The sequence below is a fragment of the Artibeus jamaicensis genome, unplaced genomic scaffold, assembly GCF_021234435.1.
Source record: "Artibeus jamaicensis isolate MK-2021 breed Jamaican fruit bat unplaced genomic scaffold, CSHL_Jam_final contig_3174, whole genome shotgun sequence".
Taxonomy (NCBI): Eukaryota; Metazoa; Chordata; class Mammalia; order Chiroptera; family Phyllostomidae; genus Artibeus; species Artibeus jamaicensis.
In genome coordinates, this window is record NW_026521738.1 from 5,301,034 (window position 1) to 5,328,899 (window position 27,866).

Genomic DNA, 27,866 nt, shown 5'->3' on the forward strand with positions numbered 1-27,866 from the left:
GCTTTTTCCCAAACTAAAATCACCCTTGAAAGGGAAGAGATTTCAGATCATCCATGAGATTCAGGAAAATACTACAGGGAAGTTGAGGGTGATTAGGGGAACTGTGAGGGTCCCAAGGTGCCTACTTGGAAGGGGACTGAGGCATCATTATCCTATGTACAATGTTTCTTGTATCTTCTTCAATAAATGCCTCTATTTTTCATATTACATATCTATTTTTCATAGTACATGGCTGGATACCTTCTGGATAGACCTTGTATATTGAATGATGCATATATGATAAATATCTTCAATTAAAATTAGCTATTATAGTTAAACTGATCTTTAGGAAAATGGTCTTTAAACTATGGTTATTATATGACTGACAGAGACAGAAGTGAAAATAATGAAAATGATTACTACATATCAGAAATCATTCTGTCATTATAGGAGTATTTGAAAACTCAAAATCACAAACTTAAAAAGTGCTGAGAGTGAAATCAACCCCCTGAAGGAAATTTTATACTAGCAAGCTAAAAACAAAACATTTAGTTTTTAATATAAAAACACAATTAATTTGATTACCCTGAACTTGGCACACAATTATCAAAACATTACTACCTCTTTCAACATGTTTGGCTCAGCAGCAGTTACACACCAGATAACATTCCTCATAATAAATACTCTGAAAAGAAGTACAGCATTCTTCAGGTGGGCTGTATTTTCAGTTTTATCAATACTAAAAAAAATTCACAATTCACTGGGGCACAATCTGATCTAAGTAATCCTTCATGCCAAGGGGATAAGCTAATTTGGAAAGATATACATAAAATTAAAATTAACATATAATAATATAAATAAATTATCAGGCAATGACCATACTTTGTTTCACAGAAATAGACAGAATTTTCCTGATTTTCAAAAAAGTATATAATTCTATTATGGGAATTTATGATAACAAAAATATTAGTTTCTCTATTTTTCATGTCAGCAGATGGTTAAAAAATAGCATTTTGTTTTGTTCTGTTTTCCCTGCTTTGCTTTCTCCTGCCTCCCCTAATCTATCACCAAAGGATTTCATGTAACCCCCTTATGGCTCTTTCTTTGATTCTAATGTATAAGATCAAGTGCTAAACTGCCATTCTCAAGAACATTTCTCAGTCTTTTGAGATGTTGCTTCCCAGCAGTTGTGGTCAGTTTGGCTCAAATAAACTCACCAAAAATTCTCTACACGTCTGAATGTTTCTTACGTTGAAAATGGAATCATGTGTGCTCTCTGCCGCTCAGGGTTGCACACCAACCACGCAAAGTGACTAGTTCTAGTCTCTGGGCTTCTTAGGCAGAGGCCGTCAGTAGCATGTGATTCCCTCTGCCTGAGCATCTCTTCACTTACCTTCTCTTTTCCCTTTATTCCCCACACCACCACAACTAACCATTATACAAGTTTTTAGGCTTTACTGAAGGACTTGGTAGGTAGCAGATATGTGTCATTTGTGACTAATCAGAATGTTTTGAATAACTTCTTCATGTTTTGATAGTTACCCATGGTAGAAATCTTTCATCTTAATGAAGAATTCAAACATAATTCCAAGTTTCCCTAATGCTGGTTGTAGATATGTAGGATAAATTATGCCAATCAGATGCATCACATGAGACTGACACAGAAATTGGTTACAGAGCATTCACCTACCTGGCACGAAACTATGCATCATGACAAGATGTAGCAATGGTTTATTTTACTCAGTTGTGTGGAGCAAAGGAAAGTAGCTGGAAAAGAATACACACTATATGATTCTATTTATATGAAGTCCAAAACAGGTAAAACACATTTGTGATGACAGAAATCAGAAAAGGGCTTCGCTGTGAGTGTTTGAAGTATATTGCATAGAAAGGAGCATGAGGAAAAGTTCTCAGGTCTTGAAAATCTACTATGTCTTGTTTTGTAAAAATTCATTAAATGATCTCTCTCCTCTCTCTCCCCTCCTCTCTCTCCATCTGTCTTTCCCTTCCTCTCTCTTTCTCAAATCAGTTAAAAAAAAAACAAAAGCCCTGGCTGGATAGCTTAGTTGGTTAGAGCATCATCCACTAAGTTAAGGTTGAGGGTTCTGTTGGGTGGTTGGTGACGTGGGCTGTGAAAGAATTCACGAAGAGAACAAAGTGTAGAGAATAAAGTTCTTATTCACGCTCCAAGAAAGGAGAGGGGCATGGTGAGGAGGGATACACCGGCCAAAAATAACATTCTTTATACATGTGTGATAAGAGAAAAAAGAGTAAGATCTGTATTTTAAAATGGCAAGCCATGGTTACTGAAATCATTTAACCAAAATAAAAAACAATTTCCTGACATAATTTCTTTCCATTTACTTTTTTATATTACTTTTTTAAATTTAATTATTGTTCAAGTACAGTTTTCTGTCTTTTACTCCCATCCCAGCCCACCCCCCAGCGCTCCCCACCTCCCTCCCATTTCCACCCCCTTTAGTTGTTGTCCATGTGTCCTTTATACTAGTTCCTGTAAATCCTTCCCCTTTTTCCCCTGAAATTCCCTCCCCTCTCCCCTCTGGGCACTGTCCCCCTGTTCTCTATTTCAGCGTCTTTGTTTTTATTTTGCTTGCTTGTTTGTTTTGTTGTTTAGCTTCCTGTTAAAGGTGAGATCATATGGTATTTATCTTTTACTGCCTGGCTTATTTAACTTAGCATAATGCTTATTTTTAAAATTTAGATATAATTTATATACTCTGAAATGCACAGATCTGAAGTGCAGAGTTTGGTTAATTTTGACAAATGCATACAACCACGTAACCACCCTTTACCACAACACAGAACATGTCCATCACCCCAAAAAGTTTCCTTGTGCCCTTCCCTAGTTAACCCCCCTGGAAATAACCATTGATTGGATTTTACCAGTATAGATTAGTTTGCTTATTATGGAATATCAGTGTAATCATATAGTAGGTAGTTTTGTGTCTTGCTTCTTTGGTAGATTCCTCAGGATTTTCATAGTATACAATCACATCATCTGCAAATAAGAACAGTTTTACTAGTTCCTTTCCATTATTACCCATTTCATTTCTTTTTCTTGCCTTACTGAACTAGCTAGAACCTCCAGTAAATGATGAATAAAAGGTGTGCAAATAGACATCTTTGGTTCCCAGTCTTAGGGAAAGAACTTCCAATATTTCATTACTGAATATGAGTTTCTCATAGGAAAAAAATTACTTTGTAGAAAGGTGTTTTATTTTTAGTTATCAACAGTTATCTGTCAAAATTATTTTTATGCATCCATTGATAGTTCTTTCATCTGTAATAGTGAATTGTATCAATGGCTAGTTGAGTGATTTTTATATGATAAATCCACCCTTGCATTTTTTTGGAAAAATTCCATTTGGTCAACATGTATTATGCTTTTTATACATTACTGGATTTGATTTGTAATGTTATTATAAGAAATATATGTCTATATTTTATATTCTTATAATGTTCTTATCTAATTTTGATATCAGAATTAAGATTAATCTTCATAAAATTAATGAGGAAGGATCCCCTTTCCCTTTTGGGGTGAAAAGGTGTAATATTGGTATTCTTTCCTGAAAGTTAAAGAGAATCCACTAGTTAACTTCCTTATGGGACATCCTTAACTTGTAAACTCAGTATCTTTAATGGACACGGGATTCATCAGACTTTCTGTTTCTTCCTGTATCAGTTTTGGTAAACTATGTTTTTCAAAGAATGAATCCATTCACTTAGGCTGTCAAATTTACTGGAATTAAGTTTTAACTATTTTTAATTATTCTTTTAAGGTGTGCAGGATCAGTAATGATATCCCCTCTTCCATTATTGATATTGATAATTTGTGTCTTCTAGTTTTTTTTTATTGGTAAGCCTTGATAAGGTTATCCTAATTTTATTGATCTTTCAAAGAACCAATGTTTGGTTTTTGTTAATTTTTATTTGTCTATTTTTGATTTCATTGATTTTTAGGCTCATTCTCCTTATTTCCTTTTTTTTTTTTTTTGGTCTACTACAGGATTAATTTGCTCCTGTCTATCTTCTTAAAGTAGAAGCATAAATTATTGATTTTATTTCCCTCTAAGGACTACTTTAGTTGAATTTCACACATTTTTATGTTGTGTTTTTAGTATTATTCCATTCAAAACATTTCCTATTGCCCTTATGATTTTCTTAGATCCATGAGTTATTTAGGAATGTGTTGTTTAATTTGGAAATATTTGGATATTTTTCTAAATATTTGTTATTACTGATTTTTAATTTAATACCAGAGCAACTAGAGAACATACTCTATAATTTTGTCCATCTATTTCTATAGGTCCAGTTTATGTATTCTAGAATTTAAAAGCTGAAACAAAGGCCAACAATCTGCTAATGACTGCCTCAACAAAAGTAGTGTATTAATTTTAACTTTATACCAGATGTTTAATGTACTACCTCATTTCCTCAGTTTCCCTATTCTATATTTTGTTATTTTTATAAGAAAGAGAAGTTACACAATTTTAGTCTAAACCTGAGGTTAATACTTTTATAAAATTTTAAAATGTAACAAAAAGATTAAGAAAATGTAGTCAGTTTAAAATTAACTATCCTGGTTACAGTTAGATGGAAAATAATGGGGAAAGACACCACATATGGGAACAATCATGACTGAGGCATGTGTTTCCAAAGCCAACTATTTTCTAGAAACACACTCACATACACACACACCACATAACTCCTATATCACCAGTATAGTTAATGCTAGAATGGTTTCTATGGAAGCATTTGTGCATGACTAAGAAATTCAATTACAAATACCATTACAGAATCTCATTGCATCAGGCATTCTTACCTTAAAGTAGAGTCCAATTCTGTTTCGGAATATGTAGAGATAACACGGAAAGCATATTTGTCAACTAATAAAGAAAAACTATCTCCAGGATTCAACCAGTGCCAAAGATTTGTCTTTAATGGTAAGAACTGGCTCTTCTCAGAAGACTGATAAAAACATGGACTGGTGTGTATCTAACAAAAAAAGAAAGAATGCAGTGATGTTCTAATGCAAAATTATGACAAAAATATAACTAAACATGAACTGATACAAAATTTTACCATCATAATATTTTACTTATAAAAGAAACTTAAAAGTCTAATATACATGGCACTTATCAATACCTTCATTTTTATCTATACATACAAAGAAAAACGGGATCAAAAGGAAAAAGCAAAATGATCAACTTTTGGTTTAAGGTACATCTGTTTTGCTTGAGATGATGTTAACATCTGAAAGAGAATCATGAAAAAAATTCTCGGTATGGAAACTGAAGCCCTTAACTTTGATATCTAAAATTCACCAATCCCCTTATTATTCCCTTAATATTTTTTAGTATGATTAAAAAATTAGATACTATGAGAAGAGAGATTTTGGTCCTATCTCTTAAGCAAATAGCATAGTCATTGGTTTTGGTTTTTTTTAGCTCCTCACAGAGGAATCTTATTTTGTTTGAATGAAACCCTACTATGAAGACCATCATCCACATTCAAATTGCAAGCAGTAAATATCTCTCCATGTCAAAACTATTACAATAACCACTATTTTGAACTGTTTGCCACTAATTGCTTTCATGTTGAAGATAATGAAGTTGCCTTCATAACTTAAGACCTATTGAAAAACACCTTAAAGACTCCAACTAGAATAAATCTGAAAATGGTCATTTCTAAACATGGAATCACCTTTTAGCCATCAATATGAGGTGTTTGAAATAAATAAGCTTTAGTGTATACCAAAGCAATCTACATTAATTCAGATCTTTGGTTTTTTAAGTTGAATCTTAGAGTAACTCCCCCTATCATTCACCCATTCATCTGCTTCATCAATTTAAATGAGACTTTTTCTAGAAACATCAACAACCTCCCAGTACAGCAAGGCAATTTCCACCCTGGGACTGGACATATATGGGACATTTCCAGTTTTTCTATTTATACTTCATTAAAGTATGTTGAGACACAACTATATTTTCATACATTAAAATCTTTAACAATCCCAACCAACCATTTAAAATATTTGTAGATATTAAGGTATGTTTTATTCATCCTGAGTTTGAGCAGACTAGAATTCAGTATAAATATGGTAGGTAAAAACATATGTTCTTGCTATAAAAATATTCCTTATGGGGAAATTAAGACAATTTATAAGAGGCCTATTTTAAATGTATTTTGAAGTTCTAGAAATGTCTCTTTCTCTTTTTTTACCCATCAACAAATTTCTCTTCATTGGAAAACCTGGTTAAAATTTTGGTTAAGTATACCCACTTTCATTTGTTGAAAATTTTAACCCTTTATAGAATATAAATTAAGTAAAATAAAAACAAATCTAGAATGTTATAAAACATAAATTAAATAATATTATTAACTTTGGTAGCCTAGCCTACTTTACATTATACTTTTTCGAGTTGTTTTTATTTTTATTTTTTTTAATTTTTTATTGATTATGCTGTTACAGTTGTTCTATTCCCCCTTTAATTCCCCTCCACCCTACCCCCCCATCCCCACCATTACCCCCCCCTTTAGTTTATGACCATGTGTCTCAAGTCCTTTAGATTCTATATTTCCCATGCTATTCTTGCCCCCCCCATCTATTTTCTATCTACTGTCTATGCTACTTATTTTCTGTACCTTCTCCCCCCTTATCCTTCTCCCACTCCCCTGTTGCTAACCCTCCTTGAGATCTTCATTTCTATGTTTCCACTCCTGATCTAGCTGTCCTTTTAGTTTGCTTTCGTTTTAGGTGTGGTTGTTAATAACTGTGAGTTTGTTGTCCTTTCACTGTTCATGTTTCTTTAACTTCTTTTCCTTAGATAAGTCCCTTTAACATTTCATATAATAAGGGCTTGGTGATGATGAACTCCTTGAATTTGATCTTATCTGAGAAGCACTTTATCTGTCCTTCTATTCTAAATGAAAGTTTTGCTGGATAGAGCAATCTTGGTTGTAGGTCTTTGGATTTCATGACTTGGAATACCTCTTTCCAGCCCCTTCTTGCCTGCAAGGTCTCTTTTGAGAAATCAGCTGACAGTCTGATGGGGACTCCTTTGTAGGTGACTGTCCCCTTAGCTCTTGCTGCTTCTAGGATTCTGTCCTTCATTTTAATTTTGGCTAATGTAATTATGATGTGCCTTGGTGTGTTCCTTCTTGGGTCCAACTTCTTTGGTACTCTCTGAGCTTCCTGGATTTCCTGGAAGTCTATTTCCTTTGCCAGATTGGGGAAATTCTCCTTTATTATTTGTTCAAATAAGTTTTCCACTGGTGGCTGTGCCTTTCCCCCTTCTGGTACCCCTATAATTTGGATGTTGGAACGTTTAAAGATGTCCTGGAGGTTCCTAAGACTCTCCTCATTTCTTTGAATTCTTGCTTCTTGACTCTTTTCTGTTTGGCCATTATTTGCTTTCTTCTGGTTCACTCCATTGATTTGAGTCCCAGTTTCCTTTTCCTTGCTATTGGTGTCCTGTGCAATTCCATTCATTTCAATTAGTTTCGCCTTCATATATTTGTCTAATTTGTGGCTATAATCAACCAGTTCTGTGAGGATCCTGATCACCAATGTTTTAAACTGTGCGTCTGAGAGTTTTGCTATTTTTTCATCGCTTAGATCTATAGGCTCTGGGGCTTTGAGATCTTTTTGTGCCCTTTTTGGTCTGTTCATGCCCTTTAAGTGTAAGGAAGGGAGCCTTGGACTCCCAGGTCACTGGGTTGTGACGCTTATGTGGGGGTGTGGTCAGAGTGGGGAAATGGCGACCCCCTCTGCTGTTTCTCACAGCTGGGTGAGGAGCAGCGCCTTAGGTGGTTCACCTGGGCCCAGCCACTCAGAGTCGCTGGGTTATGATGCTGTATGTGGAGGTGGGGTCAGAGCAGGGAAATGGCAGCACACTCTACTGCCGTGTGCTGCGGGGACCCGCCAGGCCCCAGTCCAACCGCCCACTCCCTCGCCTGTCCACCCACGCACAAATGCGTGACCACAGTCAACACGCAGCCCCGCTGGTTGCTTGCTGTCGCTCACTAGGTCCAACCTTGCACCTGGATTCCTCGGCCTGGATTCCGCGCGCCTGAGTCCGTCTGACCGAGACCTCCTGTGCAATCCCGCTTCACCAGCTGCTGGTTTCGCCCCTTACAGGTCAGGCTGAAGAATTTGTTGTTAACGGACTTCCGAAAAGTTCAATTTTCTGTGTTCTGGTTGTTTTCTGTTGCTAATATTTAGTTGTCTCTAAACTTGGTTGTGTGAGAAGGCACGGTACATCCACCTATGCCTCCATTTTGGCGGAAGTCCTAGTTGTTTTTATTTTTAAAATGCTTTTGTTGTATTTTTTGTTATATTACCTTTTAGACCCCTTATACTCACTCCCTCCCCTGAGCAATCGCCACACTGTTGTCCATGTCCATGACTCCTTTTTCCTTTTTGCTCAGTTTACCCACCTACCTTACTAGCCCCACAACCTCCCCCACCTTACTAGTTGTCATCTTGCTGTTTATGAGTCTGCCCATTTTCCTTGTTAGTTCAGTTTGTTATTAGATTCCACATGAGTGAAATCATATGGTATTTGTTTTTGACCGGCTTACTCCACTTAGCATAATGTTCTTCAGGTCCATCCATGCTGTTGCAAAGGGTAAAGTTTCTTCTTTCTTATAGCCAAGTAGTATTGCATTGTGTAAATGTCCCATGGCTGTTTTATCCTCTCATCTATTGATGGATATTTGGGCTACTTCCTTATCTTGGCAATTTTAAATAATGCTGCAATGAATATAGGGGTGTTTATGTTTTTTCGAATTAGTGTTTTGGGTTCTTTTGGATATATTCCCAGAAGTGGGATTGCTGGGTCCAAAGGCAGATCCAGTTTTAATTTTTTGAGGTATCTACATACTGCTTTCCACAGTGGCTGCACCAGTCTGCATTCTCACCAACAGTGCAAAAGAGTTCCTCTTCCTCCATATCCTTGCCAGCATTTGTTTATTGAGTTATTGGTGATAGCCATTCTGACAAATGTGAAATGGTATTTCATCATGGTTTTAATTTGCATTTCTCCAATGATTAGTGACACTGACCATCTTTTCATATGTCTATTGGCCATTTGTATGGCCTCTTTGGAGCAGTCTCTATTCAGGTCCTTTGCTCATTTTTCAATTGGGTTTGTGTGTGTGTATGGGGGTGAGTTTTATAAGTACTTTGTAAATTTTGGATATTAACCCCTTATCAGATATATCAGCAAATATGTTCTCCCATTCTGTGGGTTATTTTTTATTTTGTTGATGATTTCCTTTGCTGGGCAAAAACTTTTCACTCTGTCATAGCCTCATTTCTTTATTTTTCTTTTGTTTCCATTGCCTAGGGAGATATATCTGAAAAGACTGCTACAAGCAATGTCTGAGATTTTGCTGCCTATGTTTTCTTCTAGGATTTTTATGGTTTGGGGTCTAACATTTAAGTCTTTGATCCATTTTGAATTTATTCCTGTAAGTGGTGTAACAATGGTCTAGTTTCATTTTTCTGCACCTATCTGTCCAATTTTCCCAACAGCATTTATTGAATAAATTATCATTAGTTGATTTTATGTGCTTGCTTCCTCTGTCAAATATTAATTGGCTATAAAGGTGTGGGTTTATGTCTGGTCTCTCTATTTTGTTCCATTGATTTATGTGTCTGTTTGTATGCCAGCACCAAACTGTCTTGATTAATATGGCCCTACAGTAGTTTGATATTAGGTAGCATGATTCTTCCAACTTTGTTCTTTCTCAATATCACTGTTGCTATGTGGAGCCTTTTCTGGTTCCTTATAAATTTTTGAAATATTGTTCCAGTTCTGTGAAATGTTATTGGAATCTTGACAGGAATTACATGAAATCTATAGATTGCTTCGGGTAGTATGGGCACAAATTCATCCAATTTAAAAGTACAGATTACTAATTGCTTATTTATATTCATCTATCATAGTCAAAGTTACATTTTTATTTGATTATATTTCCAAATTAAAGGAAAACAAAAAATATTTAATCACTTAAACATAATTTGGAGTACACAGCATACATAATGAATCATCAGAACAAAACATTTGCAGTATTCATTTGCATAACTTTAAAATATTTTAAGTAAACATTTCTCTCTTAACACTTTATTACAATTGTATATATAAATAGCTGTAGCACACAAATAAAATATATTTAGCACACATTAAAATGAGTGAGCTAGACATCACCTGTTCATCTCATTCTCATTAATTTCAAGATCTTAAAACTTCTGTTAACAATTAAAGTCCGTTTTAGAATTTCTCTAAATTGCACCTTGTAGGTGCAGCTACAGTAAGTAGGTGAATAAATAAATAAATCTATTGCAAGAGAATAGGCATTTTACTGAAGCGATATTAACATAAACAAGAAAGCAAGCATTAATTAAATAGAACAAAAGACCTATAGGTGTATCACCAACTATGAGAAGCATCTTTCTTTCAACTAGTGTAATGTAAATATAATGATTCCTGAAATGAAATCCAAAACCCAATTAAATATTTTTCTAAAACAAATCAAACTCTAGTACTATTAGTGTATCTCTAGTACATTTCCTTAAAAGTAAATACACTATTTCATGTGTTCCAATGTTTGATAATTTGACATTACAGAAGTAACTGCGGTACATTGTGTTTTTCTTTATACCTTTTTAATGTTGTAAATGTCCTGTAATAATATTTTAAAGACATAAGACATGTGAGATATTATATATGGACCCACCACTCAGTTTAAGGGAAAAGAGTATTACACCCTGGCTGGTGTGGCTCAGTGGATTGAGCACCAGCCTGCGAACCAAAGGGTCGTTGGTTCAATTCCCAGTCAGGGCACGTGCCTGGGTTGCAGGTCAGGTCCCCAGTGGGACCTGATGTTTCTCTCCCTCTCTTTCTCCTTCTCTCCCCCTCTCTCTAAAAATAAATAAATAAAACCTTCAAAAAAAAGAATATTACCATTACCTTTGACATCTCTGTGAGTTTTTCCCCATTCCATTCTTCTCAGTTCCCTGAGAGGTCATTATTATCCTGATGTTTGAATTTGCCACATCCTTTATTTTCTTTATGATTTTACCACCTATGTTTATGAACCTAAATATATTATTTATTTTGTAGAATTTTTAATTTTATATAGTTGGAGCCATATTGCACATATTCTTCCAATGCTTGCTTGTGTCATTCATTATGATGCTCCTAATTTTAACTCAGGTTTTTTCACGCTTCCTCTGTAAATTATCATCACTGTTATAGTATATTTCATTAAATGATTACATCACAGTATACAAGGGAGGACCCCAAAAAGCCTGGAATTTATTTATAAAAAATTATGTATTTATTCTTACATCTTAACTTCAGTCACTTTCAAAGTACTCTGCAATACACCTATCAAGATGTTTTTCCACTGCTGAAAACAGTTTTTGATCTTGTTGATTTTGATGCCTTTTTGTGCTTCTGCCATTTTTTGTTTCACCTTTTCCACATCAGCATAACATTTCCATTTGAGGATTTTTTTCACCCAAGGAAAATAAAAGTCACTTGGGGAGATCTGGTGAATAGGGTGAGCAAGGCATAGGGTGATGCCATTTTTGGTTAGAAAGTGCTGAGCACTCAGGTGCACTCATAGAGCACCCATCCTGAAATGGGCAAACTCATTGAAGAGGCTTCAAAAAAATTCCCTGAAGCTGAATGCAGCCTCTCACAACAACCCCAGCTGGTACACTGACACAGATGGGTTCCTAGAACACTCACCAAGCCAGGGAAGCCTGTACTACGAGGGGCCCTCCATCCAGAAGATAATTTCGGGTTTGTTTTTTTTTTTGTCTTCCCTCCTATTTATCAATTCCACTCTTGCTAGAAATTCATATTGCTTCTTGTGTATATCTCTTGGGGTGTGTGCATGCATGTGTGTGCAAGTGCATGGTCTAACCTGCAGACAATACATGCCTTTATCTGTAGGAAATAAGGTCAAGCTATTTTCCAAAGTGGCTGTACCATTTAAGTTCTCACCCAAGTCCTATCTGCAAATACAGGAATTGATAACTAACTGTACAAATCTAGGAAAGTCTATAAGCCTACAGCAAAAGCTAATAATCTCTACTTTAGTATCAAAAATAACTAGAAATCCTTGTCTAAGAGTGAAGTGCTCACTATAAGTTCCTTGTTTCATTTAAAATGAATTCTACAGCAGTAAATGTGAATACTGTAGAAAGTAAGTATTATTAAGTCATGGGTCTTCTAGTAGAAAAGCCAGGTGTATTATTGGCCATAATTGCCATTTTGAAAAAAATAAATATAAAATAATGAGGTGTTCAATCAGAAAAGCCAGGGAGGATAGGAATTTAGGGATTCCTATATTCTTTATCTTAATGTCTTTCTATAGAGAACTGTTCAGCGTGGCATGGGGAATGTAGCCCAGCCCCTGGCTTGGAAAATCCAGTGGGGAGTGAGTCAGCCCACAGGACCCACACCCACAGATCGGTCTTCTGTGGGGAATCAGACCTGCATTGTACCTAGGCGGCTATGAGGCTTACTTTTGCTAAAACTCCCTCATCCTGGATTGAGGCAGAAAATGCTTACTGCATATCCTTAAAGTAACTTTCTAAAATCTGTGCTGAACCTCCCAAGTATGGAGTGTAACTAGTTCAACCATTTTTCCCCTTGATCTACAATATCCTTCTCTTTGAAGTAATTATCAACATTCTTTCCTTTGTTATCTGTAAAAGGTAACCACCTAAGGAGAACCTGTACATAGTAAGTGAGGACCATCCTGGATGTAATGTACCCAGAAAAGCAATAAAAGCCTGTCCAGGCAGGGGTCGGGGTCCTCTCTCTCACCCAGAGTGGCCGTGCTGTCCCTTTTCTCCACAGGACTTCTGTAGTCCGTGTGAATTTGTTCGCTGCAGCCACAACACACAGACCCCGTGGGCCGAGTCCACATCATGTTTCAGTAACAATAAAATCAAGCTTCTTTATTTTAGGACAGTAATTTATTGAAGAAGTGTTAGAAATTGGGTACTGGAAAATATCGATTTTATAAAAATCCATGATATCCCCTCTCCTAGAAATGCCACATACAGCTCCCACTGCAGCAATTACTTGTATATATAAAAAACATTAATTACCTACTGTGTGCTAGGCATATTGCTAGATATTAGAGATGTGAAAAGCAGTCAGTGTTCCTTTACTCAACAAGCTTATGATCTAGTAAGTCTTAGTCTGAAGAACACGACAGCTGGAGAGGATGGGGAGACACCTAACTGAGAGTGAGTACAGGGCCCGCAGGGACACTGACTACGGGGAACTGCACTTTTGAAGGCACGAAGACACAAGATAAAAACCCTCTTAAAAAGCGTTTGTTCAAGGTTGAGATGGTGTGACTTCATTTTAATTCAAAACTTTCTCCAGTACTGGAATTAAAAGGATGCTTCTCAAATTTGGGAATGGTTTGACACAGGATCATGAAAGTACTACCTGGATAAAGGAAAGAACTCACACTACAACAGGGAGTTGTACATGTAAGATGGAAATACATGTAGGTTTTTAAATGCTATAAATTAATGAAATTCATTTCATAATAATAAAGTGAACACCAAAGCATCAAGTCTGAAATAAATGGACCCTCACACACATAGACTATTCTCCTAAACAACAGATTCTGCAAATGAAAAGGAATAAGCACAGAGCATATTCTCAGAAGCTGCTCTCCCCACAATACAACAGCGCTCAAACAAAAATGCAAGTAATTAGAAGTCTCACCCTTAACAAGAACTTTCAAATCACAATTATTTTTAAAATACTAAAGTTGGACAGATCTAAATACTTAATTCTCTACACACAAGAGGCATAAAAATCTGTTAAAATACAACTCTGTACCACTCAGCTTACTGTGGTCATGACCCTGCCCCAGTTATGGAGTTCTTATGGAGTACCGGATACAACGATCTTACTCGTTGTATCCAGTCATGGACAAAAGAATAAAGTGCATGTCACCTGCTGGTTACCTTTCACTGAAGTTCTAACTATGTAAATGTTACACCGCCCTGTGGGAAAATTTAGGTAGTTTAAATAGTTTGGTCTTTATCTCCCAGCAATAAGAAGGATATATTTTGACATTAATTTCCTATTTCTATAACCTCAGAAAATAAGCCCCTCTAATCAGAAGCTGGAAAAAGGTGAGAGGCAAAACGTTAAAATGAATCATATTTACCGGTTTGATTCGAAGCTGACCACCCACCACCTCAAGAACGGCATGTCTTCTGGACACTCTCTTGTCTGTTATCTACATGGAAAAAAATAAAAATTGTAAACACAGCCACCTCCCTAAATACAAACTAAAAATTAAAAAATTAAAAAAATATATTGAGCAAACAAAACAAAACAACTCAGAGATTGAGGGACCTGCATAAAATCATAGAATAAATGTTTGAGCAGAAACTCAGATCCCAAAACCTACATGACGGTTTCCATTCAAGAAGGATATTTAGTGGGAATTCTTATCAATGAAGTTCATAAAATGAGAAAAAGTCTAATACATACTTAATAGAAAACATTCCATATACAGAAAACACAGTGCAGGCTATGATGACAAAGGCTTTAAAAAGCAGTGGTCTAGTAAATTTAAGGGTCCTGCAGGCACACCTGCATTTGAGCTCTGGCACCATCGGCACCACTGAAGCCAACAGGAAGCAGGGAGCGGGAGCAGTAAAAATCAAATATTTACAGTGAAGAGATTATCATCATATATACATGTGTATATATACATGTATGTGTGTATATATATTCATATATATTCCCTGTGTTTGAGCCAACAGCGTTCTACTCATGCTCACAATCATTTCCACATACAAAAGCTAAAAACCGGTTTGCATTTAAATGCTAAAATTGCCAGTCAAGCCCTTGCTGCATGGCTATAAACACAATAGTTCAGGCTACCTTTGCCATTTGTGGCTGATTCATAACGAAAACATTTCAAGTATCACCTTATCATAACTATTTAGCCCATCTAATGGTTACCTTAGTATCTATCACCTCAAATCTGATATTATCCACATCATTACCAAAATTATAGGAAAAAGCAGACTACAGCAATGCCTAAATTCAATTAAACCCACTGGTTCTGCAAAACGTGGTCAGGATATGAAACTGACAGGAATCAGTACACCTTTTTCTAAGTCAGAGAGCAGTTCCACACTTACGGCTGTAACTAAATGAAAATAGTAACATCAAGATCAGGGCAGGATGCATTCCCCATCCATAAATTTCTCACACAGCTGCAAGTTAGCATTTGGGACACTTTCTAGAATAAAGTGTCTTAAAGATATCCCATGTAAAATATATCCACTATTAGCCACAATGGCTATTTCAGAAGAGTAAATATAAACTAATAATCTATTCTACCAGAAAAGTCAGGACAAAATTTTAGAGGATGCTCTAATCTTTCCCATAATATGCCTTTAATGGGCCCAAAACAACAGCAGTTATCTGATAACATGCATAACCAATTGTGACTCTTTTTTAAATAAATATTTCATTTATTTATTTTGAGAGAGAAGGGAAGGAAGGGAGAAAGACAAGGAGAGAACCAGTAATGTGTGGCTGCCTGTCATGTGTCCCCTTCTGGGGACCTGGCCTGCAACCCAGGCATGTGCCCTGACTGGGAATCGAACCAGCAACCCTTTGCTCAATCCACTGAGCTACACCAGCCAGGCCCCATTTGTGATTCTTTTTTAATTTTTAAATCATCTTTACTTTTCAATTACAGTTTAGATACATTATTATATTAGTTTCAGGGGTACACTCCAGAGATTAGGCAATACATAACTTAGTAAGTGATCAACCCAATAAATCTCGTACCCATCTGACAGCATACATAGTTATTAGACTATTATTGTCCATATTCCCTGTGCTGCACTTTATGTCTTCATGACTGTTCTGTAACAACTAATTCGTACTTCTTAATCCCCTCACCTCTTTTACCCACCCCTGCAACCACCTTCCCATCAATATATTTTCTCTATCTATGAACTTGTTTGTGTTCTGCTTGTTCATCTATTTTGTTTTTTAGACTCAGTTGTTAATAGATATACATTTATCCATGTTATTGTTCATATTTTTATCTTTTTTTCCTTCTTCTTAAAGAAAACCCTTTAACATTTCATATAATACTGGTCTGGAGGTAATGAATTCCTTTAGCTTTTTCTTTTCTGGGAAGGTCTTTACCTGTCTTTCAAAATGATAGCTCTGCTGGGTAATCTTGGTTGTAGGTCCTGGCTTTTCATCACTTTGAATATTTCTTGACAATTCTTTCTGGCCTGCAAAGGTTTTTTTTTTTTTTTTTTTGCGAAATCAGCTGACAGTCTTATGGAAGCTCTCTTGTAGATAACTAATTGCTTTTCTCTTGCTGCTTTTAAGATTCTCTGTCTTTAACCTTGTGCATTTTAGTTATGATATGTGTTGGTCTGGGCCTCTTTGGGTTCATCTTGTTTGGGACTCTGTGCTTCCTGGTCTTGTGTGACAATTTCCTCCACCAAATTAGGAAAGTTTTCTTTCACTCTTTTTCAAATAGATTTTCAATTTCTTGCTTTTTCTGTTCTTCTTCTGGCACCCCCATGATGTGAATGTTGGTGTGCTTGAAGTTGTCCCAGAGGTTGTACACTATCCTCATTTTGAGGGGATTCTTTTTTCTTTTTTGGTGTTTTGATTAGGTGTTTTTTGCCTCCTTACACTCCCAACTGCTGATTTGATTCTCAGCTTCATCTACCCTCCTGTTGATTCCCTGCAAATTATTCTTCATTTTGGTTAGTGTAGCCTTCTTTTGTGACTGGTCCTTTTTTTATGATGTTGAGGCTCTCACTAAGTTCACTGAGCATCCTTATAACTAGTATTTTGCACTTGGCATCCAGCAGATTGCTTGTCTCCATTTTGTTTAGTTCTTTTTCTGGAGTTTTGTTCAGTTTTTTTCATTGGGGCATGCTTCTCTGTCTCCTCATTTTGGCAGCCTCCCTGTGTTTGTTTCAATGTATTAGGTATAACTGCTATGTCTCCCAGGCTTCGCAGAGTGGCCTGATGTAGTAGGTGTTTGTAGTGTTCAGTGGCATAGCCTCCCCAGTCAGCCTAGCTAGGCACTCAGATGTGCCCCCTGTGTGGGCCTGTGCACCCCATCCTGTTGCAGTTGAGCCTTGACTGTTGTTGGCATGTCAATGGGATAAATTTACCCCTAGGCCAATCAGCTGCAAGGACTGGCTGGCTGTGACCACTGACCACCAACCTCTGACCACTGTGGGTCATCAGCTGTACAGGGGAACACCCTGTACTTACTTTAGTGGGGCTCTAATGCCCTCTGAGTCTGCCCCTTGAGTGTGTCACTTAAGGAGGTGGTTGAATGGTGATGCTTTGATGTGGTCTGAAGCTGTCCACTTGGTGCACTGGCTCTGGGGTCTCCTGGGAGGTATAAACCAAGGTCAGCTGCTACCTGTGTTCTGCCGAGGGCCACCTGGTATGACCTACCAAGCAATCTGTAGATGGCTGATAACTGTGTTGGTCTTGAGTTGCCCAGGAGTAGCCAAGCTGCAAAGAAAGGCAGGCTACTGCTAGTGCTGGACTTTGGTTCACTGAAACCAGTACTTAGCCAAAGGTATGGGGCACACTGAGGCCAGATGCTGCTTGTTTGAGAGATTTTTTAAAAATCTGAAGCATAAGCCAAGACAGGCCATTTGTATAGAAAAGCCACTGGAAATAGTTAAGGTGGCCCAAAACTTAGGTGGGGTCTCAAGGTATCACCAGGATGGGGTGAGTCTCAGACATGGTGTCCACCTGCTGGCTCTGTAGGGGGAGGGCTCATCAAAGGAACAATGGCCTCTGCCAGTACATTTGTCTGGGAGAAAGCAGTCCCCTCAGCTTTTGCCCTGATGCCAGATAATTCTGATCCTCCTGTATGTCTCTGGTGCCTTTTGAGCTGCTGTCCCAGTGCTAAAACTCAGAGAGAGTAGGTCTGAGTAAGTCTATGTGCTGGCCCTTTAAGAGGAACTGGCTGGGACTCCAGAAGCCCTCTGTTCCCTCAGCCTTAATCCATGTTGGTTTTTACAGCCAGGAGTTATGGGAAGCTATTCCTGGCACTGGAACCCTGGACTGGGGGCCTGGTGTGGGGCTGGACTCCTCACTCACTCAGGGGAGCCTCCATAGCCAAGCTGTCCCTCCCAATTTTTATCTGCCACACGTGCGTGTGGGACCAGCCAGTTCATTGCCTCCACTTTCCCTACCAGTCTCATGCTGATTCTTCTTTAATTCCCTAGTTGTAGGACTTCCATTCAGCCAGATTTCAGGTGGTTCTGAATGATGATTACTCTATAGTTTAGCAGTAATTTTGATGTGGTTGTGGGAGGAGACAAGTACCATGTTTACCTAGGCCGCCATCTTCACCATCTGCAGAAATTTTCATCATTTGCACAGAACTTTCACTTAAATGTTGAGATTCACCGTAATCCAGTTATAGCTATTATACACACTTTACATACTTGGAAATTCAAAGTCCAGAGAATTTAAGTACTTGTGTCAGTCACTTGTGTCTTTGCATATTCAATACTTCAAATCTTAATAAATACATGATAAATATTCATATGACTCTACACCTATATGTAATCATTTGGATGTAATTGCAAATAATTCAAATTATTCTATGGCTGAGAGTAGGAAGTTTCTGTTTCTAACTCGGGTACTAAGATCTCACTGTAAACTTCAATAATACAAATCAATTCTCTAACCAACAAAGTAACAAACTGTCTAACATAAAACCATGACATATAATGATGGTTCTTGTAATAGTCCAGCTTGGGTTTATTTTTCAGCTAAATTTTTGCAGGAAGCAGTAATGGACTTTTTCCATCTTTCTTTGAAGTGGACTTCACCAACAGACACTAGCAAGAAAGATTTCAAATAATATGAAAGTACAATGTGACCTCTAGTGGTCACACGATCCCACAACACTGCCATTTCACTGTCAGCTGTGTCTCTCCATAAAGCACCAAAAAAGTGTTTTTAAGTCTTTGAAATTAACATTACTCAGGCATTGAGCTATAATTATCCCTTTTAAACCATACCTCTAAAAAGATAAAAAATAATTGATGCTTCCTCAGTAAAAAGGTTTAACAAATTATCATTAAAGCTTATTTAATTTCGGTGTGGGGTGAGAAGGGTGGGTAGTAGGTGGAAGGTACATCTTTAGATTGTCCTAAAGATCTCCTGACCTGCTTTATTTAACATCAGATCACTGCTCCTTGTGCAGAAGAAATACCCATACGTTCCTGTTAAAGTAGTAACTATAACACCAACTATGTATCAAGACAAAGAGCACTATACTTATATGTTATCTATTTTAATCTTCACAAAGTCTCTGAAGAAGATAGGATTATCTTCATCTTTATAGTGAGAAATGGCAGTCCTGAGATTAAGCAACTACTTAAAATTGTAACTACCACAATGAGCAGGGAACCAGGACTTGAACCCACAGAATCTGATTCTAGAGACACCTTTGTTGTTAACACTGTACTATCTCATTTTCATTAGGTAAAAGATCACTTTTTAGATCATTTACCACCAGCTTAAGTCTCTAAACTTAAAACATATGAAAAAAAAACCCTGAAAGTAAAGCAGAAAGGCTATTTAGTAAGCAAGTAGACATTCTGAGAAAATTCAAGCTCTAAATACTGCTCCAAGAGGCCTTTGGGCTTTCAATTGGTCCTGTTAATTGTAATGTCAATGTCACACCCAAGTGTAATAAGATGTATTAACTAAATTCCCAATTTGTTATTAAGAGTAGAAAATGAAGTGGATAGGGTTTAGTAAGCAATGCATTCACAGTGGGGGAAAATAACTGATGTTGGCCTGCAAACAGAAAGAGAAAGTCTACGGAAAGCAAAGAAACCCAAGTACTCAAAAAGAATATGCCAGCTAGAGGCTACTGGGGGTGCAGACAAACGACATACCATCCTTCAGAAGGTACTACAAAGGCTTACCTCAGTTTGCTTGTTGAGCACCAGGCATTACCAGATTTAAAAGAAAACTTCATTTGCAAGTCATTTTGCATCTTAGCCATCAAAAGAATTTCCAGTTTCATATAGCATAACCATAGTCACCTAAATTCTAATTGTACCACACATCCTCACCCCAATTAAAGATCAGTAAATAAAGCAAATAAAACCAACAATATCCTACTTCCAAAGCACTAGGAGACACTGGTCACCACCAACTTTAATTAACATGTAACAGGGGAGAAACATCAAACTTCACGGCCTGTGCTGGAGCAGAAAGCCACGTGGCAGCAGAGAGGCAAAGGACCAAGGGTGGTGGGTTGCAGACAGTATCGCTCCCAGGAAAGACGTCATACATTGGGTGGGAAATGCTGAAAACACATGTCACATCCAGTAGTTCAGACATCCAGCAAAACTGGGAACAATTTGGGCATCAATATGAATGATGATTATAATGGAATACAGCACAAGGAATCAGTAGAAAAATAATCTACTGATTCATACTGAACTCAAGAAAGGGGCTGGGAAAAGAAGCCTTCTTTATAAAATAATGACAGCTAATGCAGAAGAAATGATGGAATCAGAAAAATGACTTTTGTAACTACCAAAGTATTCATTGAGTCAGTAAAGGACCAATGGACATTAATTTTTCCAGGAGAGGGTTGACGGGAAGTGATATTCATAAAGTCTCAAAGCCTCACTGCACAGATGCCTCACAAAGGGAATGTCCTCTCCACTGGGAGCAGTTAGCACCACCTTCCCCAGGGAATCGCACTGGTAGTATCAGCACCCACAGGAGGAACTGAGAGCTGCGCCTCCTGATAGGCTGCTGGGCGCACGTCACCCATGGAAGACTCCCATCCGAAACCTTCCCCTGAGTCTCATCAGGTGGAAAACAGTCAGACAAATCAATCTTGTGGGAATTCTGTGAAACCGGCCCTGACTCCTAAAGCACCAGTGCTATGAAAGACAGACAGGTGGAGATTAAAGAAGAGAATATTTGATCACATCCTAATTTTTTTAAATGTTAAAAAGGACATTATTGGGAAAGTTGGGTAAAACTGAATATGGAATATTAGAATTTGTAGTTACTAATTTGTCAAGTGTGTATATATATTTATTTATTCTTTATGTAGAAACATCCTTGTTCTTAGGTAATACAAGAATGTGTTGACATTCTTAGGGATAGAGTGACATAATACATTCAGCATATTTTCTTTTTAAGATTTTATTTATTTATTTCTAGAGAGATGAGAAGAGTGGGAGAGAAACATCAGTGTGTGGTTGCCACTCATGCACCTGCTACTGGGGTCCTGACCCGCAACCCAGGCATGTGCCTTGACTGGAATCAAACCAGCGATGCTTTGCTTGGCAGTCTATCTCTCAATCACTGAACCACACCAGTCAGGGGCACATACAGTATATTTTCAAAAGGGTTCAAGAGAAAGAGAGAGACAGAGAAAGTAAGTAAGGCAATCTGTTAGCCATTAGTTAATATCCTAAGGATATATATGTTTTTGCTGTACTATTCTTTCAACTTTTCTACAGGTTTGAAATGTCTCAAAATGAAAAATTCAGGAAAAAAAATAATTAAAATTTCAAAAATGTAGGTATGTAAGAGGTACCATCAAGTTAACTACAAAATGTAGTACATATGGTTGCTAAATAACAGTAAAATTAATGTGTCTATTTAGTTACATGTCCTCGTCTTCAGATGTCCTTGATTCAGAGTAGGCACCACAGCTGATTGCCAACAGGCCTCGAATCGCCCACCATGTTGCTGCTGTTGCTGCTGTCTCAATTTTACCTTGCAGAGGGTATGCACCCTCCCTCTCACTGGCACTCCTATAACCTTCCCCTGAGCCACTTCACTATTGCACACCTGGCCTCTGGTACCATCTGAATTCGCAGCTCATGGTTTAAATGACACCTGCACTTTTTAGATGCTAATTCTTCACAAGTGACACTATGCACCAAATGCTACTAGCTGCTTAATCACTATCTACTCATTTCTCCTTCAGTACTAATAGCACTCCAATTTGTTCTAGTGAAAATGTGCCTGGTTAAAAAACTCCAAATGCCTAGAATTCCTTGTAGCGATGGTCAAGTAACACAGTTCTAGCAAAGGATGTAAGAGAAACTGTATATGGACCACATTTTCTAGTTTCTGTATCTGCTGCTTTGGTATCTGGGGCATTATTGACTAGGAAAGACCTACCCCTCTCTTTCAGGGTTATCATATTCTTAGATAAATGAATGGCTCAGCTGCAAGTACACATTTCATATGCAAAATAACCAATCCGAAATCATACCCCCAAACCCCATGGTTCTTACACTGGCTCTTACACTGCCAGGACTAGGCATTAGACAACCAGAGCTCAATAACACCCTAACCTTCTCTGCCTTGCCCATTCATTCCCAACAAAACCACAATAAAGGCTTTCCCAGGAGTACCCTGAGCTCTCTTGGTCTTCTGCCTTCCACAGACCACAGGGTTGTCCAGTGTGGCCCTGTGTGGTGGTGTGCCCTTCTTTGTCGCAGGAACTGTAATAAATTATCATTTTGGTGGCAATCCTCTCCTGATCAGCTGGCCTCACCCTACCTGGACAAACGTACAAAATCTTAATTTTAACATAGAGTTTCTGGAAAGGTTATCTTCCTGATAAAAAGGAGCTGGCTCCGCTAGCATGCACCTTTTCCCCTCTGCCTTTCTTTCTTCCTGCTTAAATGTTGCACCTTAGGGGACAGCAGCCACCTTATGACTACAGACAGGTACTCACGTCTGGCACACAAAACCAAGGAGGAGCACAGAAACACCCATTCCTGGGGGAGCTGCACCAGTCCCAGCTGGCTGCTTCTCAGGTTCTCTATTACAGAAGAAAATCTGCTTGTTTAAGCTGCTATTTGCATTTTTTTGTTCCTTGCACCCAAGAGCAATTATGATTAATACACATTAACAACTGTTGTAGCGATGCGGGACAGCTAATAATTTAGTTCATGGCCAGCCAGTTAGAGGAGGAATATTAAAAACCAGAAAAGCTCACTAAATTGAGCGCTCAAGAACACAAACTTTCTTTAATGTTGAAAGAATTGCGTGCCCCACGGTGGAAGCTCAGCAAAGAAACACTGATGAGTACACAGGTTGAAGGGTAATTAATGCTGAGCTCACTTCCAACCTGTTGGCAGCAGCTACAATGAAAGCAGGCTTTCTTCAGGTGATATAAAAAAACATCTTTTTATGTGAGTTCTTCTTATCGTGTCTTGAATGGGGGCAAAACTCTCTGTTTTTATACCACTTTTATATTGATAAAGTGTGCTTCCCTTATCTTTGATTTTCTGGTTTTGAGTTCAATGTTTCATACATTATGGTGTATGTACAAGTCCTTTATCCATTTTTTAATTGATTATGCCATTACATTTGTTCTATTCCCCCCCTCCATTCCCCTCCACCCTGCACACCCCTTCCTCACCATTCCCCCCCCTTTAGTTCATGAACACATGTCTCAAGTTCTTTAGATTCTGTATTTCCCCTACTATTCTTACCCTCCCCCCTATCTATTTTCTATCTACTGTCTATGCTACTTATTTTCTGTACCTTCTCCCCCCTTCTTCTTCTCCCACTCCCCGTTGCTAATCCTCCACATGATCTTCATTTCTATGGTTCACTCCTGATCTAGCTGTCCTCTTAATTTGCTTTTTAGGTGTGGTTGTTGATAACTGTGAGTTTGCTGTCCTTTCACTGTTCATCTTTTTTATCTTCTTCTTCTTAGATAAGTCCCTTTAACATTTCATATAATAAGGGCTTGGTGATGATGAACTGCTTGAATTTGGTCTTATCTGAGAAGCACTTTATCTGTCCCTCCATTCTAAATGAAAACTTTGCTGGATAGAGCAATCTTGGTTGTCTTTGGTTTTCATGACTTGGAATACCTCTTTCCAGCCCCTTCTTGCCTGTAAGGTCTCTTTTGAGAAATCAGCTGACAGTCTGATGGGAACTCCTTTGTAGGTGACTGTCCCCTTAGCTCTTGCTGCTTCTATGATTCTCTCCTTCATTTTAATTTTGGCTAATGTCATTATGATGTGCCTTGGTGTGTTCCTTCTTGGGTCCAACTTCTTTGGGACTTTCTGAGCTTCCTGGATTTCCTGGAAGTCTATTTCCCTTGCCAGAACGGGGAAGTTCTCTTTTATTATTTGTTCAAATAAGGTTTCCACTCGTGACTGTTCCTCTTCCCCTTCTGGTACCCCTATAATTTGAATGTTGGAATGTTGAAAGATATCCTGGAGGTTCCTAAGCCTCTCCTCATTTTTTTGAATTCTTGTTTCTTCATTATTTTCTGTTTGGTCATTTTTTTCCTTCCTTCTGGTCTACTCCCTTGATTTGAGTCCCAGTCTCCTTTCCATTACTATTGGTTTCCTGAGCATTACCATTCATTTCAATTAGTTTAGCCTTCATATGTTCCTCTAATTTGTGACTAAAATCAACCAGTTCTGTGAGGATCCTGATCACCAGTGTTTTGAACTGTGCATCTGAAAGTTTGGCTATTTCTTCATCACTTAGATTTATCGGCTCTGGGGCTCTGAGTTGTTCTTGAGCCATGTTTTTATCTGTTTGTGCCTGTTACATATGAGGAGCGGAGCCTCAGTTGTTTACCAGGGCAGGGCCACCCAGGTTGCTGGTTTGTCACGCTGTATGTGGGGGCGGGGTCAGAGAGGGAGCAATGACTCCATGAGGTCTCAATGCTTGCCACTTCACTGGTTTATCCGCACGCAAATGCTCGACCGACCGCAGACAGCCAGCCGCGCCTCTTCCCTGTGTCCGCCCGTAGCTAGCCCGCACCTGGGATCCTCGCCTTCGGCTGCTTGCGCACCACCTTGGTCGGGGATCTTTTTGGCCAACCTGTTCCGCTGCTGGCTTCGCCCCTCTTACCAGTTTAGCTGAGCATTTTGTTGTTTTCGGACTCCGTATTGTCGATTTTCTGTGTGGTTTGGTTGCGTTTATTATTATTAAAACTTTGTTGTTTTTAGATTTGGTTGTGTGCGGACACAAGGTGTTCCACCTACGCCTCCATCTTGGCGGAAGTCCTCTTCCTAAGGATGGGCGTCCTTTCTCCATTTTTCAGGCATAAAGTTTGTGCCAGACATAAGATAAAGACATAAAAACAAAAGAACTGTTTGTGACATGTTTGCCAAATATATATTTTTGGCATTTATTGAAGTCAAACAAAATGTAGATTTTTCTTATGCTACCAGCAGAAATGCTTAGATGTTTTGAATCAAGGTCTCTAACTGATGCGGACTCCAGCCCGCAGGGTCCATGTGTTATGGTTGCGACAATCAAATTCACACGGACTACAGAAGTCCTGTAGGGAAAAGGGACAGCACGGCCACTCTGAGTGAGAGAGAGGACCTCGACCCCTGCCTGGACAGGCTTTTATTGCTTTTCTGGGTACATTACATCCAGGATGGTCCTCACTTACTATGTACAGGTTCTCCTTAGGTGGTTACCTTTTACAGATAACAAAGGAAAGAATGTTGATAATTACTTCAAAGAAAAGGATATTTTGCAAATGCAAGGGTAAAAGTGGTTGAACTGTTTACACTCCATACTTGGGAGGTTTAGCACAGACTTTAGGAAGTTACTTTAAAGATATGCAGTAAACATTTGCTGCCTCAATCCGGGGTGAGGGAATTTTAGCAAAAATAACCCTCATAGCAGCCTAGGTACAATGCAGGCCTGATTCCCCACAAGAGAACTGATTCATGGGCTGGGTTCCTGTGTGCCGACTCACTCCCTGCCAGTTTTCTGAGTTAGTGTCTGGGCTACATCTGCCACTGCTGCATGGAACAGTTCCCTATATCTAACCTACTTGTTTGTTATTTCCAAAATCCTAAAAATAAAAAATAAACCTGAATAAAGTAAAAGCAGAAAAGCTACTGGATCCTGAAATAAATAAAATAAAATGGTACCTTTCATTTCATTTTTGCCTATATATAATTGCTGAAAAACCAATACCAGTTAATTTTGCTTCAGATGTTTTCCTAGAGAAATTTCTGAATATCATAAATAGATATAACATAACTCATAAATTCAATGTCCCCACTTAGCCTGCTTCCTATAAATATAAGAACAGAAAAGAGGTAAGTTTATTTGTTTTCAGTACAAACCACATAATACAACCAAGGGCTAAGATAATAAAAATTTTCTTGTACAATGCTTTATAATTTACAGTGCTTTTCCACGGGATTTTCTAGTTTGTTTTATCTACAACAAATAAAAAATAAACAAATTCAAACTTTCATGGTAGAGAAAAACTGAAAATCATCTGGTATGGAAACTATGTTTGCATTAAGAGAAAATGGGCAAACCTAAAGAAGCAAGGAATCTATTTTAGGCATAATTTACATAAGATTCTCTCTTCAAACTGTGTGTGTGTGTGTGTGTGTGTGTGTGTGTGTGTGTGTGTGTAAAGTGAATACCATTTAAAGTTAAGACCTGAATTGGATAGACTGGTTACTATAAACCAGTCAACAAACCATAAAAGGTTCTTAGCGACAGTGCTTCCCACTGTCAGGTTCAGCATTCACTCCAAAGCTCAATCATCAACACCGAGGCTCTGCTGTAACATTAGACAAGTTGATCTTACCCCTCAGCACAGCAAAAATTAATTGATACAAGATGTTATTATTACACTTGGAATTTACCAAAGTCCAATTTCTGACACTAAGAAAGGACAAGTTTGATAAACTGTACTTGATTTTTGCCAGAGGCTCTCCAGGCAGACTCCAATTTACAGATGAGCTCTCTTTAAAAGGTTATTAAGATACTGGACGTGAAGTGGTTTATGAAATTTGTGAATATACTTTCCCATAAGAATAACAGTATAAACAGTAAGATTATCAGGCTATCTCACAAATACCTGTTTAATCCACAATACTGATAAATTTTGGAGCATTTAGATTTTTAAAAGTAAAAGTATTTTACTTTTTAAAAAAGTCCAGTATTTTCTGGACTCCTATTTCAAGGTTGCTGAACTGTTAGCCAATATGATGGAACTGTGCTGACCTGCTGCCCGTGAAATCTCAACTTGCCCAACCTGTTTGACTTGCCATGCTGCTTGCACAGCGAATGCTCTGCAAATATAAGAACATCATCTTCATCATTAATATATTATGAGGGAGGCGACACAGTGAGTAAAAACATAAGCAAAGCTTACAAAGACAAAACTGGGTTTAAATTCTCTCTTGGGACTCTGGTGAATTAAAGTTCCTTGATCATTACTTAATTTAATTCAGTTCAGCAGACATTTCCTAAAGACTACTCAGGCCAAGCAATCTTCATAGTGTGTCTAGAAAGGGGTTTCAACTCTGAATTCGCAAGAGAATCATCTTCAAAGCTTTTTTAAAAACAGACATCTCCATATAGTACCTACAGAATCAAGATACCAGTGAAAGGAGCTTGTACAGAAGGTTGAAGGCATGTGACAAGACGGTATATTCAGGCTGAATAGTACTGCATGGCAGATAATTGTGTGTGTGTGTGTGTGTGTGTATATACATATATGAAAAGTCATTCACTACATACCTATCAGAATGGCCCAAATTCAAAACACTGACAACACCAAATTCTGATGACAATTTGGAATAGGAACACTCACTGACTGCTGGTAGAAATGCAACATGGTGCAGCCTTCCAATGTGATGGCAGTCAGCAGTCTCTTACAAAACTAAACACATTCTTACCACACAGTCCATCAAAGTGTACTGTTTTTACCCAGATGAACTGAAAACTATGTCCACACAAAATCCTTCACATAGATGTTTGTAATAG

The 27,866-nt window shown here is 37.9% G+C and overlaps 1 protein-coding gene across 3 annotated transcripts in view; it reads right to left on the reverse strand.

Moving 5' to 3' along the window:
- The window catches only part of APLF (aprataxin and PNKP like factor), a 97,643-nt gene that overhangs the window by 64,833 nt on the left and 4,944 nt on the right, over nt 1–27,866 (reverse strand). For all 3 annotated transcript variants that reach the window (XM_037126334.2, XM_053663301.1, XM_053663302.1), the window contains 2 exons: nt 14,221–14,292; nt 4,823–4,995 (listed from right to left, as the gene is read on the reverse strand). In XM_037126334.2, coding sequence (XP_036982229.2) covers nt 4,823–4,995; nt 14,221–14,292 — 245 coding nt within the window. The remainder of the gene's footprint in view (nt 1–4,822; nt 4,996–14,220; nt 14,293–27,866) is intronic.